General features: G+C 47.9%; 1 protein-coding gene across 2 annotated transcripts in view; it reads right to left on the reverse strand.

The window, feature by feature from the left end:
• The window catches only part of GALNT16 (polypeptide N-acetylgalactosaminyltransferase 16), a 73908-nt gene extending 57134 nt beyond the window's left edge, over positions 1-16774 (reverse strand). For both annotated transcript variants that reach the window (XM_015631993.3, XM_015631992.3), the window contains exon 1: positions 16459-16774. In XM_015631993.3, the coding sequence (XP_015487479.1) occupies positions 16459-16662 (204 nt within the window). In that variant the 5' untranslated portion in view covers positions 16663-16774. The remainder of the gene's footprint in view (positions 1-16458) is intronic.
• Between the last annotated feature and the right edge of the window lie 572 nt (positions 16775-17346).

Genomic DNA, 17346 nt, shown 5'->3' on the forward strand with positions numbered 1-17346 from the left:
ACGGCCCTGCTGCACCCCCAGCAAACATTTGAAATAAGGCTGATGTGCTTTGCAGCCTGCAAGATGTTCTTGCTTTATTCTCTGCAAAAGACACAGACCCTTCAAAACCTGAAGGTAAGCAATTAATCCCTGGTGCTAGAAGCTAGGTTTCACATAGAAGAACCTAATAAGCCATTTTTAATCTCTAATTCTTGAACTTTGCACAGACAATGGACTTCCTCTCCTTTGAATGCTTTCAAAATGGCATGCCTTGGCCACCTGAGGGAGGGCAGAGAGAAAAAGTAGGGTGTAAGATGTACCCCAAACCAAACTGTTAATTTTGAAATTATCATAGCAAATTATTTTTTTGCGCTCTATCCCTTCCTTTCTAGTGGCAGTATGGGAAAAGAAAACTTAGATGTTTTAGGAGGGGACTGTTGTTAAAAATTTAAACATGCAGTGATTTTCCCCCTTTATTCCCACAGATCTAGATATTTTTGAATATGCAAGTTTTAAGCATTTGCTGGTCAACAGATAGCAAGCCTTGTGGAATTATCTCAACTCAAAAGTCACTAGTTCATTAACTAACTAAAAACATAATAATGGTAGCACAGCAATGTTGTAAGGAACTTCATCTTTCTGCAGACATCAAGGATTGCCAATTTCATAGAAATAGTGAACAACAACAGACACATTTTTGAGGATGTGATTAATCTGTATCTGCTGCTATAATAACAAGAGAGAGATGCCTATGTTTATGATGAATTCTTCTAATTAAGAACCCTGTGTAAATGGCATGTGTTTCACATGAGGGATGTTGTCTAAACCAGGAACCAAGGTCAAGGGTAAAATTCAATTGTATAGCTAGGAAAGCACTAATCACAGTGACACTCTTCCTTCTGCCAGGCAGGAGCCAATGAACCATTCCTGGACAACTCATTACTGTCTGCCTCTCTTGAGCCACTCATTACAAGGGCCTTCACCTTGCAGCATTGCAAGATGTCCCACGTGCAAATGGAGACCTGAGAACTCTCAATGCTGCCTTCTAAAGACAATGAGGAGAGGCATCATCCTGGGGGGGGAATGCATGCTGGCACTGTGCATCAGCAGGGTATAGTCACTTCAATTTTCCTTATTACCCCTGCCTTCCCTGCAGAAGAGCCATGACTATTTAAACATGCACTGAAGCTCTAAGGAAGGGGATGTCAGTTAAATGCCCAGCGGGAAAGACATTCAAAGAGAAAGTCAATGGAGCCTGAGCAATCAGTGTAAATCAAGACTTTAACCTTTCTGAGCCTCCTTCAGACTTTTGATCTGTAAAAGAAGATGCTTAAACACTGACCACATTTCTGAACAGTCAAGTGCACATGACCTGTCAATGCAAAAAATGTTTATTACTGAAAGTAACAATTGAAGTGTTTCAGTCTTATTGTCTGTGGACTGTTTGCCCTGCAAAAACCATTGGGCAGAACAGATGCCACTAGAAATCTGTTTAATGTAGATATATGGATTCACTTTCAACATGTACATCTGTAGCAGATAGATCCTTAGCTTGGTGCAATATCCAAGTCCTAACTAATGACACTAGTAATTAAGTCATAACTACAGCAGCCAGTACCCCAGCTTCTGGTGCATAAAACTGCAGTTTCTGTTTATTGACCAGCAGAGAGAAATCTGGCTGCCTGGCAGCTGAATCAGATGGGAGCAGTCCCTTCCCAATGCAGAAAAGAAAATTTTCAAGGAAAATCATCCTCTATCCACTGCTCTCTGGGGTAATGCAATTAGGCCATGACATACAGACAGGTCATTTAATACAATAGGAAAAAATCTACTGATAGCATTTCCCTTGCCTGAATGGAAGGCAGGCTGTTAAATTACCTCTAAAGGAGCAGACAGGCCTCTCTAACAGCAATCCTCTCCTCCCAAACCACACATCTCTAAAGGCTAGCCAGCTCCAGCCCAGTCACATTGAATTCTACTCTGTAACCCCAGCATCCTTAGATAATCTTTCCTGCTGGTTCCAAACACTGGTTCCAATCTGGTTCAATATAGACTAAAACCATAGCATTGTGCTTACTGCATTTTATTTTGGCAACCTGTTTAATGGGACAGGGGAAAGCAAGAGCTATCAGATGGTTTCTGTACCTCCCAAAGCAGGCCAGAAGCTCCAGGAGCCATGGAGCCATTTCTGCTGAAGGCAGCATCGCACGGAGGCTACAGTTATTTTAAGGCATTATTAAGAGTCTACATTTCAGTGAAAATTCATATATTTAAAACATATTAAAATAGTTTTAAATACATTTTAATACTTCCACACTTTCTCTGTACTAGGAGAACACTAATAAAGAAGTCCTTGCACTCCACATTTCTTCATGCACCTTTCTCATCCCAAGGAGGCACCAAACAAGCTCCTCCAATTCAGATAAGCTAGTTCAGCAAATCAAGGAGAAAACTGCCATCACACTCTCAGAAATGCACCAAATCAATTTCATTAAAGCTAACTGACTTTTTTTAAAACATGTTTTTGAGAAATACACAGTGACAAGTTCTTTCAGTTCAGCACTCACTAAAGCACAGTATAAATCCTTCCTCCAAGTCAGACTTGATAACAGACAGCTGAGCTGCCCTCTAACATCCAAGACATTCCCATACAGTTGTTTTTCACACAGTTCTTCTGGAAGCACAACCAATAGGGAGCCTGAATGGCACTACCAAACAGGCAGGGATTTTTTACTCACCCTTTTCAGGAGCAAAGGTATTTCTTTTTAGATCATCAGGCTTTTGGTCTATTTTGTCCATCTTTTCCCCTCAAGTAAGTCCAAAGAGTCCGCTTCTGCTTACAGGGCAGAGCCATTCTGCACTTAGACAAAAACCAGCTCTTCAGAACCAATTGTGTCCCACTCCCACTACCCCAACAGCACCATGTGGAGATCTTCAAGAAGCAGTAGCAAGCCTGTGTCAAACAGGACAGACTTACCGAAGGATGTTGAGTTGCTTGTACTTGTTAGGAGCTTTCTCGAAGTGGTATATTGCTGCTGACCTAGAAACATTACTCCTCTGATCAGGAGAGCTGCTCTCCAGCATGCTGCACAGAGTGGGTTATCCAGCCCAGGTACAGGCTGTACCCCGGGGCCCCACACTTAGACTGCCAAATTTTCCCTGCTTTCATTACAGAATTATTGGCAATACTGCCCAATATCACTTGCCAAAACAACCATGGTAAAGGCCTGGCCATCTACTTATACCTTTTCATCTTCCAGCTGATGTTGTCCAGACTGCTGGAGCCTGAACTAGCCAAGTACCCCTTCTCAGCACACAGCTGGGTCTGCAGTGGCAGCAGCAGATGCCTGACATTCAGATTCCTATCTGAAGAAAAACGAGAACAACAAGCTACATTTACCTTTGTAAACTTCTGGTCCCACAAAAGCAGACAATGTTATGCACTTGCATTTGACTATTAATAACTTGTGGGGAAAAGGCCATATGCCCAGTCAGATGGTAGTGCCTGTGACAACTTGTGCCACATGCCACCGGCCAGGCATATCTCAGCATCCAGCACTCCTGTTTTCATCTGTCTGCACAAAGAACTGGGTAGCAAGACAATAAATGAGTACATACTACAAACGCCAGGAACATATTCCCTGATGAAAAAACTCTTTTTTTCTGCAGAGAGAGAATGATTAAAAGTGTTACAGTGTATTTTCCACTCAGAAGAGCAAATTACACGGAATACTGGTTTTAGCTCGTGGTTAAGGACGTTGTTTGGCATTGAAAACAATGTAACATGGGGAACCTCATTTTACCCTGATTAAGTTGGGACTGTAAGTCTTCAAAAGCAGAACTGAGAATGAAGAAGCACCATCCCCCAAGGACTCCTGCTGTTGATCTGCCCAGACAGTTAAGGAGCGTTTCAACACCATTCAGCAGCTGGGCTTAGGTGGGAGAAGCTGAAGCCCAGCTTCCAGAGCTCAGCAAACACCCTAAGATTTATTCCAGTACAGCCTGGCGAGGCAGTTAATCATTATGAGAAGTCATGTTGCTACGTGGTAACAGGATTAATGATTAACATTTACACATCACTTAGAAGTTTTTTCTAACCTGTTTCTTGTCCTAGCAGCTAATTCTCAGATGCTACTTCTTCCCCCAGAATGAACATGCAGAACTAAATGCACACCAAAACCCAAGTTGGCATTTGAGGTAACTGAGGCAATCCCAGAGAGGGGATTTCCCAAGACATTCCCTCCAGCCACAATCCAAATTTGTTTCCCTCAAGGTGTCCCAGCCCACTCAGGTTACATACAATATGTGCCATCACTGGTGACAGAAATTACAGGGGCTGAGGAGGTGGTCCAAATATATTATCAATGCAAAATGTAATGAGGGATGGCCAATATGCATTGAATATGTGTTGGTACACAATTAATTTCCAAGCTGTGTATTGACCTGGCTTCACTGGTATTTTCATCAGAGTTAATAACCACAGGTTAGCAGTTCTGAATAATGCTTTGTTTCCTTTCAGCAGAGCTCAAGGCTTAATCTCAGCTCTCCATCAGGGGAATGGGGGAAAAAATGCTTTCTATCCCCAACTCTTTATCTCATTCATGTACAGAGGTTAAAAACCCCAAGGCAGAAGCTGTCTTTTCTGTTCACATTTGCACAAAAGAGTCTGGATAGCCAAAGAGATTTGCCGATAAACAGGAAGCACCCAGCAGTACAGGCCTTGTGTGAGGTCTTGGATAGGAGCAAGACAAATGGGAGATCTCACGCCACTCTTACATGCAAATTGCTTGAAAAAGGATGGCAAGGCAATTGGTGACTCCAAGCAGGCTTGTGGCAGCCCCTAATGGCTCATTATTCAACTAGTCTCCCTAACTCACTCTCCCTTCACAGAAGAACCCCAAACATGTCCCTCACCTACAGAAAGAACCTGCTACAGAGGCACACATCCAGCTGTGAGTTGTGCACTTCCCTGGTACACACCTAGGGCAGGGAAAAGGAGGTTCTGTAGAGAACAGCTTCTCCCCACGTCTCTCCTTTTGCACCTGAGCCCTCAGCATACTGCCAGCCCTCACTCCACTCCTGCCAAGCAGTTCCAGGTAATGGCTGGAGTCACCTCCATTGCAACCCAGTGCAAATCTGATCTCTGCATTGCACAGATGCTGAGCCCACCCCAGGATAAGCAGCATCTGACTCAAATGGCTCCCAACTGACAGGCACTGATCAAAATGCATCTAAATTTACCCCCATCAGATATGAGAATTTAGGAAGAAAAATATTGAACAGCAAATTTAAAGCAAATTCTGGCCCAAGTGGAAATATTTTCCATTCAAATTCCACTCACCTACTCAAGACCAGAAAAATACAAATTGCCTCTACTGACTTAAAATAACCTTCTGGCAACATGCTTCATGGCTGTCCTTGCCACAGAGAATGCTGAAGACCAGCATCCGTACAGGGTTAGCAAATTAAACATGGCAGTGGGAGGTGTACTTCTAGCAGAATTATAAAAGCACTAACAGAAAGCTAGACAAGAAAATTGATGATGTATTGCAGATAGTCAAAATTTACTTAGTCATTATGAATCTGTCGCAGACATCGTTTAGCAATTTCCTGGATATTTAATAAATACCATATGCAGCATTATTTCCTAAGTTCTTAGATTCACTGCTACATGAACTAGGGAATGGTCCAAGCCCTGCATTTCTACTTTGTAACACTTTTAAGTGTTCTTCCAGGGTGAACAGCATCACCCAGCTACACCCCTCCCCTCCTGTCCCACCAAAAAACAAGTCAAGACACTGCATTTGAAGTTTAGATCCTGGATTCTGCTGAAGCCAAGCTGAAGGGACTGTGCAGAACTGTGGACTGGGTTTTCTGAACACGCAGCACACTGGCAGGAGTGAGTTCCTCTTGCACACTGGTGAACTGGGGAGTCTTACACGGCTCCTGTGGTACAGGAGGTACGGAAGAATGAGAAGGGAATCCTTTCATACACCCAGTTCCCATCAGTGCAGCTGCTGGTCTTGCCCAGCTGAGTGCCCGAAGCCCCTGCTCCTGCCTCCAGGCAATCTGTAGACACAGACTAATGCCGGTGTGTGGGGCAGCTGCCGCAGCCCAGCAGGTCACCAGCATCCTGACAGACCCTGCAACAACTCCGCCACAAGAGGGTAGGGAGAGTTTTCTCACCTTTTCTTCAGCACTTGCAGTGGTGTTAATACCTGTTTATCCATTCTTGGCCATTCTTTATGATGTCTCTTAGGAGATATTGGGCAAAAGCAGAAGAAAAATACAGAGCATTCCAATCCCTTTTAAGCTCAATGCGACAATTTTAATCCTCTAACTAAAAGTAAAGAGAGGGAAAAATGAGATGGACTGTGACAGGTTGGAAGGACTAAATCCCCGTTAACTAGGGCACCAAGATTTAAAGGGCTCAGCTTTGCACATATTAAATGTCTCTTACAAGGTCCTCACAGAACACTGTCCCCTGCAATTCCTCAGTGCAAGTGAAGACCCGCTGCCCCAAGGATGCTGGTGGAGAACACTACTGCTGTGATGTTGCCATGCCATGACTGATGCATCCAAGCCCACAGGGGTGGCAGAAGGACCCAGGCAGCCCTTCTGAGTCACAGATACAAAGGTAACAAAGGTAAAACAAAGGTACCAACCACACAGGGCAGTAATGCACAATTAAAAGCTGAACAGCAGCAACAGAGAGAATAATGTAGCCATAAACCTGTATTTCACATTAGCCCTGCCACACACAATGATTTGTATCACCTCACCATGTTTCCTTTCAGCTCCAACATCTTTGCTGAAAGCGAGGCTTTGGGCCCAAGAAAATGTAATGATTAAATTATTTACAATGCATAATTTTTAATAACACTGTAAGGAGAGTAATGCAGGCAGATCAATAGATTTTTCCTGTCACCTGATGTGACTCAATCTGTATCCTGTGCTGTAGGGACAGTATTTGCTTTCACTGTTAACCACCTCCTCATGACTCACCTAACATGTAGCATGAGATTGATGGCTGTTCAAGGACCTGATCTGAGCCAGCAGTCCAACTACTCGCTTAAAATCCTTTCACACTCAGCCAAAGGCAGCTTTTGATAGGTGCTTGGGCAGCTTCTCCAAGGCCAGACCTCACTTGACCTCATCTCATCATTTCCTGGCCTGACAGATTCACAGCTAGTCCTGATGGAATACCGATTTCCCAACCCTTCCCAAAGTTTCTTTTGGGCTGCCCAGCCAGTGTGGTCCAGTTTTCTCAGCACAGGCTGGAAATGCACCAAAATGTCCCACGGGACCACTCAGCTAGCAGAGATGGCACAGCAATCTGGCATTCCAAGGCCCAACAACCAGACTCAGACTACCCAAATACAGGGAGGATACAAACAGATGCCAAGTTCATTCAGATTTTCTCCAACACAACTTTTGAAAGGGTTACCTCATTGCACAGCATCCATTCTTCTGCTGCCAACCCAAGCTCACTATAAACACCACCCTGCACCCAAGCAATGAGGAAAACACCTTTGTGCTCACCCCAGCTTACCCCTGACAGAGAAGCCAGCTCTGCAAGTGACACACCAACAGGGATGTGGCAACTGAACACCCCTAGGCCAGAGATAGGGTTATGCCCCTACCTGTTTGTCAATGCTCCTGCCAAGCCTTCAGAGGTCACTTTGAGAGGCTGTTCCCTAACTTCAGGCATAAAACAGGTAGTTCAGCCAAATGGAGACATTTCAGAAGATTGGGAGATAAATGCAGCCAACTCCATCAGCAGCCTGGTGGTTGGTAAGTCCTACCACACAAATAGATCTGAATAAATCTCATTGAAAGGTACAAAGGAAAAAAAAAATCCACCACAAAAGACATGCATATTACAGCACCTGGGAAATACAGCATGATCACACGCACCAGGACTTGGCAGTGAGCGCTTGCACCATTCACAGTTTTTAACTCCAATACTCTACTATTATTTTTTACAATTTCAAAAGACTACAGGGAACTACATAAGAAGCACACAATTGTTTCAGTTTCATTGTGTGGAAGTGATGGCCCCTATTTGCACTGCCACTGTATCCAGATTCCTGTAGTCAGAGACTAACTGACCAGTTACCCAAGGAGCTGCACTGCTTTTTTGCAGCTCTTACACACTCTTCCTTATTAGTTACACTTTTTACTGAAAACTTGGTACCAAAAGGCAAAAAGTTACAGCATAGTATTACTGGGCATGACACTCTCTGGCAGCAAATACTTTGTTCAGGGCACTCAGCATGCAAGCAGATGGAAAGCATCATTTTTCCAATTTTGTCCTGCAGAAAGATTTTCACAGAGAACCTCTGAAGACACTTTCATTGGTTAGAAGCACTTTTCCAGCCAAGCCCTAGCTGTTTCAGGGCAGTCATCCAAAACAATAAAGGCAAGAAAAATAGTCTTTTTTTTTTCCTCACAGGCACACAAAATGTCTGATACAGATTTCAGCACAGGTGCTTTCTCTCTCTGCTGTTAAACAAAGCCTCCTCAAAAAGATCATATTGCAGTATACAAGATGAAAAATTTGTTAAGTGTGAGAATTGAAAACAAGAGGTTAAAGCAGATAACTTTCTGCAGCTTTAGCCAAATGTCATCAGTGACCATGCTATAACAGTTAGAAGTTAGAGCACTGCCCCAGCCCAACCATGGCAGCCTTGAAGCCTGAACTTCAAAGGCAACCCTCCAGCTCCACCATGGCAGGACAACCAGCCAAGCATCATCTCACCAGTGAAAACAGCTTCCCAGCCCTGGGGCAGCCGCAGGTGGCAGCTTCATTCACATCCTGGGGCTGCAGGGGGACACCAACGGTGCTGTGAGACCTGCAGTGGCACTGCAGAGGGAGCTGAGGCAGGTCTCTGCAGGGATGATGCCCCTGGGGGAGCTGAAAGAAGGTAGCACCAAAGGAAGCACACAGCTGCCGATCAAAAACCCGGTCTCTACCAACACTGAGAAATCACCCATATGCTCAAACCATGTAACAACACAGGTAATTTCTCTGCAGAGATAGGGCCTAAGAGACCACTATATTATTTTTGTTTTTGATTTTGTTTTAAAGGTACCGCCATATATCTCACTGTCTCCACAGCCCCAAGCACAACTGGGACCACTCTCCTCTTGCAGCAGATCGGCCCTGCTACATTTCTGCTAATCCCGTTCCTTGTTCACAGGGTACACAATGGGGGAACTCAACCAAATATTTTGCTACGGTTATCTCTCTCATCTCCAGCCCTTTACAAAACCTGCAAGCTAAGCTGCCCAAAAGCTCTGTGAAGTAGACAAAATTTTCATTTTAGACTTTGGGGAAACCAAGTCATATGAAGAGTCTGTAAGGAAGATGAGTTCAGCTCAGTCAATAAGGCAGCTCATCTCCCACTCCATGGGTCTCACTGTGGTTCAGTATCTACCTTAATGCAACAGTATGGGATGTGTTGTGGATCATGGCCTCTGCACTGGGCATGGACAGACACAGCAGCAGTGACAGCTGACAAAACAACCCCAAAGAGCCCACAAGCCTCCTGCAGGAGCTGTGTGGTAGGGCTGGAGAGCAGCGTACACAGCCAGAACAGGAAAGAGAAAGCAAGGTCCTGGGACTTGCACTGAGGTGACCTGGAATAGGAACAACCAGCTGGCATTCTATGGGGAGCCAAAGAAGAGCAAGAGATCCCACCTTGCTGGGCTCTGCCCTGGGGCTTCCCCTGCAGAAGTGAGACAATGCAGAGGTGAGCCAGGGTCCCCTGCTCTCCCTGTTTGTTTCATTGCCTTTGTGCTCTGCATGTCTTTCCAACAGGAATAATGAAGTCAGTTTTCAGCGCTCCAAAATGGGCAGTCCCAGTTCAGCGCCACTGAAACAAAACATCTTCTCCCCTTACCTTTTAAGTGACTCTCAACCTGCCTGCCTTGGGATGAAGTGTCTGGACCACGTTTCACCATGGCAAACAGCAACCTGAGATGTCTATCAAAGCTTTCTGTTTCTAGCAACACTACTAAATTTCTAGTCTTTAAATCTTAAGACAGTTTTATATATGCAAAGACAAATCTAACTGAGGAAGCAGCTGCATACTAACAAATGCTTCAGCTCTCTAAAACTTGCAACTGCTTCACCCAGTGATTTAATGAAAAGACTCTAGTAAAATAAATCATGTTCAGGAGCACTGCACTGGGCCTTCCCTCACCTCTACACACTGTCCCAGTCTGCCCAGACCACCATGTTCCCAAGCCCCAGCTACCTCACTGCAGCTACAGCATCATTTTGATTAACAATTAAGGTCAGTGCTTCCAACTGGATTTTATTAATATTACTATTGTGAATAATTTCTTTTATTTTTCTTTTATTTTTAATCCATCACAAGGGCCCCTGGGACAAATTAAATAGAAAATAATTTTCTGCCATTTAGACAAACATCAGCCATTTCCCAATTTTTAAAACATAAACACAGTAAATAAAATATTAAATGGTGAAGCTGACACAGAATCTTCCTCCTGCAGTAATACCCTTAGAGAAAAAGTTAGCAAGTCAAGTCATCCTTTCCCAGGGAGTTGGCACAGGTCCCATGTGCCATAAGAGAGATGCCACAGAGATCAAAAAAAATCAGTGCTGCAAGGGTCTGGCCACGGCAGAAATGGCTATCACAAAACCCCAAGCATTAAGGACTGTGTGTCCCCCACCCTGATACAAACTGGGAAGAGCAGAGGCCATACAGGTGCTGGGAAGAGCCAGGCAGGTGCTGGATTTTGGCAGTAGAACAGCCAGGCTGAACAGCACAGACAAACCCAGAAACTGGCAGGGGCACCTTCACTTGCAAAACGGCTGGCACTGCAACCTGCAGCTTCCTTTCTATCTCACGTCCAACACCTCAGATATCTGCAGAGCCACAGGGAGCAGAGCTGTTTTGCAGGCTGGTAGGATGGAGAGATGAAGTTTCCTCCACTTTAACTTGAAAGGAAGATGTTTTAAGAAAACATGAGCATTTTGTGAGCTGTTGAACGTGGTAACTTCACCGGTTTGCTCACTGTACCTTCCTGGCCTCAAGCTCCTGCTGATGCAGCTGTGGTGGTCCAGCTTACAGGCAGCACCACAGCCCTGGGAAGACCACAGAGCCTCGCGTGCTCTGTGCACATGTGTGCAAACTCAAACACTCAGCATAAGAGCAGAAAGAAACCTACAGAGCCATATGTTTGATCCTTGCCCCAAAAGGCAGGAGACTCAAGAGGGACCAACCTGCCATGAGTAAAATGGTAAGGAAGCTGCTGAAATGAACTGTGACACCTCATTAAATATTAGGCCTTTTCTCTCCATAGCACAGCAGGTCTGAAATTAAGCCTGACAATATGCCAATGCAAGGAAATAGTGCTGATCCCCCTCTTGTTGGGTTTTTTAATATATTTAGGATCCAACTCAGTTTCCAGAGTTACGTGCCTGAGGCTACAAGACCTGTCTCCAGGCAGGCACACATGCAGGTGCTTCATGGGACATAGATCCCTGAAAAATGGTGTCATTTAGCAAGCCATGAAAGTTGCAGCTTATCCCAGTTGTGAGGAAAACAGCATCCTCTGAAAGCTGCACACAGAGGAAATGTGATGAAGGGACAAGAATAAAATCATTCATGAGCACACGATGAACATCAGCCAGCACCTGCTCTGCGGGATTCAGACACCCAGGAGCCAAAGGCAACACAAAGCAAGAAGAGCAGAGTGTGCAGTTAACTAGGTGTTCCAGGGTCTGAAGAACATACAGCAAGATGGTCTTACTTGGTGGCAAATACAAGCATGGCTAAATGAGCCAGTTTGGCAGTTCAGAGGAGCAGGTAAAGCTCTGCCTGCTTTCTGGCTAAACAAGATGTGGGAATTAAACAATTGACATCTTTCCTCACCAACTTGTTCTTTGCCTACACACACCACCTGTTCTGAGCAAAGCATCCCAGTGGAGTCTCCTACTTGCTGTCTCACCAGGCAGGTGACATGCAGCTCAGTGATGTTTACAGAGCATTTAGAAACCCTTTGCTACAAGGAAAAAGGACGCCTTGATCTCATCTCCCCAGGGCTCATTTTTCAAGGTTGAGCACAGAGGTAGGGAGCAGCCAGGAGGGCTCAGCTCAGGCAACCTGAGCCAGCATTACAATATAGGGCCTCTCCACTGCCAAACTGGCTCCAGTGGGCTCACAGAGCAACTACACAGGTCACAAAAGTTGGCAGCACGAAGACAAGAGACAACATACCGGCTCCAAAGAGCAATTGACACAGATAAGAGGCATCATACCTGCTCCAAAGAGCAACAGAGCAAAGAGCCTAACACAATTCAGAGCATTTTAATAAGGATACTTTTGTCTCCAACTTCCAGGCACGTTGCTGCTTCCCTGCCACCCCAGAGAAGTCAGCAAGCTGGAGAACCCTGTGGGCAGCCTCACATCCTGCTTTTGACTAAGGAATAGGAGCAAATACACCCACCCTCAGCTCACAGTCAGCCAACGGAAAAATTTCTCTTTCAAAGCTGCCTACCAAGCTTTGCCCACACTGCAGCAATGGCCTCGCTCTCTTCACTGGGACACAAGTGTGCTGGGCGAGCTTCCCATGCTGCAGTCTTTAGGCAGGGAAGAACAGTGCCCTGGGCTCTGCTCATCAGTGCCATACTGAAACAGATATGCAGCACATGGTGAACAATTAACCACCTGTATATAGTGCAGGAATGATGTCAAAGCTCTTCCAAAGACACATAGCACAGCTTCTGGCCTTTGGAAATTTCCTGGAGACAGGAGACAACCTTTTGCCTAGAAGAGACAGAAAAGAGTCCAGGGAAGAAGCTCATCTTCCAGAAACACACAAACCAACTGTCAGAGTTCTCAGGGCTCCTTCTAATCAATATGAAACTATGCTGTGCTCCAGAGAAAAGAATGCACTTCTAGGAGTGTGGTACTCACTTGTGTTTCTACCCTCTGTGGTAAGTAGAAGAAGAAGCATGCAGGGGCCCGTCGTGTCACCAAGTGAGCCCTGCCATTTCACAATATCTGAATTTTCATTTCAAGCATTTGTAGAGCCTGTTTGTGAAAAGCCTGTTGCAGAGAGGGCACACGTCAAGATTTCTGTATATAAAGCAGATATCTCTAGGATCACTATTACTGCACGAGATGCTTCTGGGACACTGATCTCTGACAGCTCTGTGCCCCAGCTTAAATATTCAAAAATTTCCCTGCTGACTCCAGGAATCAGACATCCAGATTTTAAGTTCAACGTTGTGCTAATAAATATGAGATCAACAAATAAAAAACAGTTTCAAGCTGAGACTTGCAATTGACTACAGTGTTTACCTGAGGTGATTTTTATTCTTCACATTAAGAGAGAATAAAGAAGAAAAACACAAGCCCAGAAAGCACTTCAGTTTTTAAACCCATGCAATACACCTTCACTTGCCCAGAATTTGAAATGTCATAGCATAGATGCAAGAGCAGAACTCTTGGACTCACTCACCCAAAAGAAAGATTTTTTTCTTTTTTCCAGACAGAAAAGCAGCCAATTTTAGAAAACTGAAAAAATATTTTTCCAGAGACCCATAAGTCACATGAGTCACCCTTATTTGCAGATGAGCCCAAACCTGAACTCCAACACCATCATTCATGCAGAGCAGAGGAAACCAGAAGCTGGATCAAAATGGGCAGTTTGTCTCAGTTGCTCTGCAGAAAGCCAAGGAGGGACAGAGAAGCATGCAGAGCACAGGCACGCCTCCCCTTATACATGACCGCCATCACAAATTAAGTCAAATAATCTGACTTTGAGGGGAATGAACTCAGGGTTGAGGGCTCTGCACTGCCAAAGGACAGCTGCTTCTCTAGGTTCATTATTTCTCCAGCAGGGCAATAGAACTGGCACATTTCCCATGCTGGCTGGGAGAGGGTGGTGGGCTGTGCTGGGGAGCAAAGCTGGCCGCATGCCAAGAATCATCCACAGAGCTACTGCCCTGGCCTGAGCAGCCCTCAGGCTCACACACACAGCTTAGACCACGAGACCCACTGCTAGATGCCACGTCCTGAGGGACAGAGCTGTCCCCAGACCTCCACCAACCTTCCTGCCCCATGCCCACATGCAGTGACTTCCCTGTTTCTGCCCCAGCAGCAGCGCAGGCAGAGGCCAAGGCTGGGACAGCTCGTTGTGCACACCGCTGCTGAGCCTGCTGGGCTCCCCACTGCCACAGCACTGCAGAGTTACAGGAGTACACATTCTGCATTTTACCACCTTGCCTCTCACGGAAACCCCTTGGGAAACCTGCATGCATGAGGCAAAGCCCAAACACCACAAACCCTTCTGTTTCCCTTCTCTAGGCAAATACATCATGGCAGGTCAGGATGCGAAATTTCCACCATGCCCCACCACCAGGTGCATCAGGAGAGGGTCCTCCATCTCAGCTGCTACTCAGAGCCCTGCTGGGAGGGCTGGCACATCCTGGGACCCCAGTTACAAAAGGATTTGAGATGCAAAGGATGATTATTTTTCCTTGCTAAGGGATTTCAGGCATGGAGCAGAGCTGGAATGATTTACACGGTTTTGAGAGCAGGACCAGATTTGGAGTGGCTGTTGCACGGCATTGTATCTTGTAAGGAGAAGCTTTGTGGGTTAGCCATGAACACATACTGCCTTCCCAAACAGCAGCAATATAACAACGTGTGGCACTGCCACAGCATCCTCCTCAGGAGGATTTTAAGGTGCTTGGCAAACGATACGGATTCATGTAACCTCACAAGCCCTCTGAGAGGGAGTAAAGTAAATGCTATAAAAAACCAGAAGGGATAAGCGGGGGAACAGAGAAATAAAACTGCTAGAGCAGCATGTTCAAGCTCACACAAGAAATCAGAGGCTCAGGGGCAGCTTCCTCTGCCACTTAGGTGGAATCAAAAAAAAGCAGGAGTGCTCCAAATCCTCCGTTTGTTCAACTCAGCCCTGGCCAGCCTAAGAGCATTTCCCACTGCACCCAAAAGCAATAGTAGCATTCGCACAGAGCTCCTCAGCGTACTCATTTCCACAGCCCTGCTCCACAGAGGGTCCAGAGCAGCCTGAACTGCCGGCAGCCCCCAGCCCTAGCAAGCAGCAAATAATAGAAGTGCTCTGCCCAAGACCCTCAGCCTTGACTTTTGACTTTCAGCAGCTGCAAGCAATGGCCAAGGGGCTCAGCTGAAGAGTTTCCACCCTGCTGCCTGAGGGCTGGGGCTGCTCTGACAGCATTTTCCAAACATTCGCAGGGCTTCCTAAACACTTGTACACACACTTCCCATTACTGCTTTACAGGTGAAAAAAAGCGAGACAGAGGCAAAAAACCTCCGGTGCCAGCCAAGGAGGGACGCGGGCAGCCCTGGCGCCTGGCCCCTGCTCCGGCTCTGACCGGGTTGCTGCTTTTGTTCGCTTCCATGTGTGCGTAACCAGCTGACAAATGGATTCGCAACCAAAGAGTGACACACAGTGCAGTTCCCGAACTGCTTCAGCTGGATCACTCCTGGGAATGGTATTGCTGGGCCACTTCTTGCTCCAGGGGCTGATTTATTTTTTATGAAGCGATTGCCTAGAGTTGGGAGAGCTTTATTGATGCTATTATACAGGCTGAAGGGAGGACAAATCACCCCCACGGACCTTTATTGATGCTATTATACAGGCTGAAGGGAGGACAAATCACCCCCACGGACAGAGCAGAAAGGTCCTCATCATCCTCAAGTCAGGAGCTCAATTTTATCCCCCTACTGAGCCCAAGGAGGGCAGAGTGTGGGGCTTTCAACAAAACTGAAGTAGCACATCAGGGCACTGCTACCACCCCTCGGGTTAGGAATGAAGCCCTGGGGGCTCCCACCATCTCCCTGCCCAAACCCTAGCCTGAGCCCGACTCAGAGAGACAGACGTCCCGAGAGGCACCCAGGCCCCCCATCTGGCAGCCAAGTAGAGGGGGCCGAGGCAGAGGTTGGTACCAGCCGTACAGTCATACGCATCCCCCGGCCCGATGCTCGGAGCTCGGCTGGCCGGAGGAAGGGATTGTGAGAGGTCACGGATCTCAGCTGGTCCTGACGGCAAAGCACTGTGTTCACATACATGCGTGCGTGTGTCTGTACATATCTGTAGGTGTGCACCTTCTGAACGTGAACCAAAAACCTTCCAGCTGTTTCACGCGCCTTTTTCCCTGGCCAAGGGCAGCCGCTCTCAGTCGGAGGAGCAGAGCCCGGGCTGAGAGCGGCGGAGACAACTCGCGAACACTTTACCCGCGGCATTACTCTATTCCCCCGAGAGTGCCCACCCTGCTCCCCGATTGTAGCGGCTGCCATGGTGACAAGCGCGAATGCTAAAATAAACAGAAAGCAACCCGAAGGCAAAGCGCAGCCCTCCGCCGGCGCACCCCGCGCCCGCCGCGGCGGCTCCCTCCCCGAGCATCCTCCCCGCCGCGGCAGGACGGGATGCCGGCGGCCGCCGCTCACTCACGATGAGGGGGATGGTCCTCTCCTCCCGGCGCAGCTCCAGCCTGCCGGCCGCCCTCTGCCCGCTCCGGGCGCCGCCGCTACCGCCTCCGGCGGACCTGCCGGCAGCCGCCGAGCGGGGCTTGTTGTCCTGCCATAAGTAGTAGAAAGTGCCCAAGATCCAGGCGACGGTCAGGATGGCGATGGCATTAGCCCTGATCCTCCTCATGCCGAGCGCCCCGGGGGAGCCTGGGAGCGCTGCCTCGACGGGCAGGGGCGGCTGCGGGAGGAAGAAGAGGAGAGGAGGAGGCGGCGGCGCGGTTCCCCCGCCCGGCACCGCTCCGGCCCCGGCCCCGGCCCCGGCCCCGCACCGCCCAGCCGCCGCCGCCGGGTCCTAACGCCTCGGCCGCTCCGCCGCAGGGGGCGGAGGGCTCCGCGCCTCCTCCTGCTCCTCCTCCTCCCGGCCTGGCCGGCGCGGGGAGCGGGGCCCGGCTGCCGACGGGGATGCGCTCGCCGCAGCTGCAGCGGGGACGGGGCGGCAGGGCCGCCGTGGAGGGGAGCGGTGACACGGGCTCAGCCCCAGGAGATGGCTGCTGGGACGCGGGCGGCTCAGCATCCTGCCCTCCTGCACCGCTGCCCCGGCGGGACTCGTGTGTAGTCGTGCCCGTAAGGCAGGCGGCCAGCGAATACACCTTGGCAGCCCGTGGCACACGGGATCTAGGCACCCACTCCATGGAGACGAGCCCATCTCCCACGGAAGCTGTGGTGGTTGACGGGAGCAAGGCTCTCGGGCTGACAGTGGAGCTGCCCGAGCACCCGCTCCCATCGCTGCCGCACGCCACAGTCACACATTGGCACAAGGGCTGGATGCCACAGCCTCGAGGCCTTTCAAGCCCTGCGGGAGAACAGGCAT

Source organism: Parus major, chromosome 5, assembly GCF_001522545.3.
Source record: "Parus major isolate Abel chromosome 5, Parus_major1.1, whole genome shotgun sequence".
In the NCBI taxonomy this organism is placed as follows: Eukaryota; Metazoa; Chordata; class Aves; order Passeriformes; family Paridae; genus Parus; species Parus major.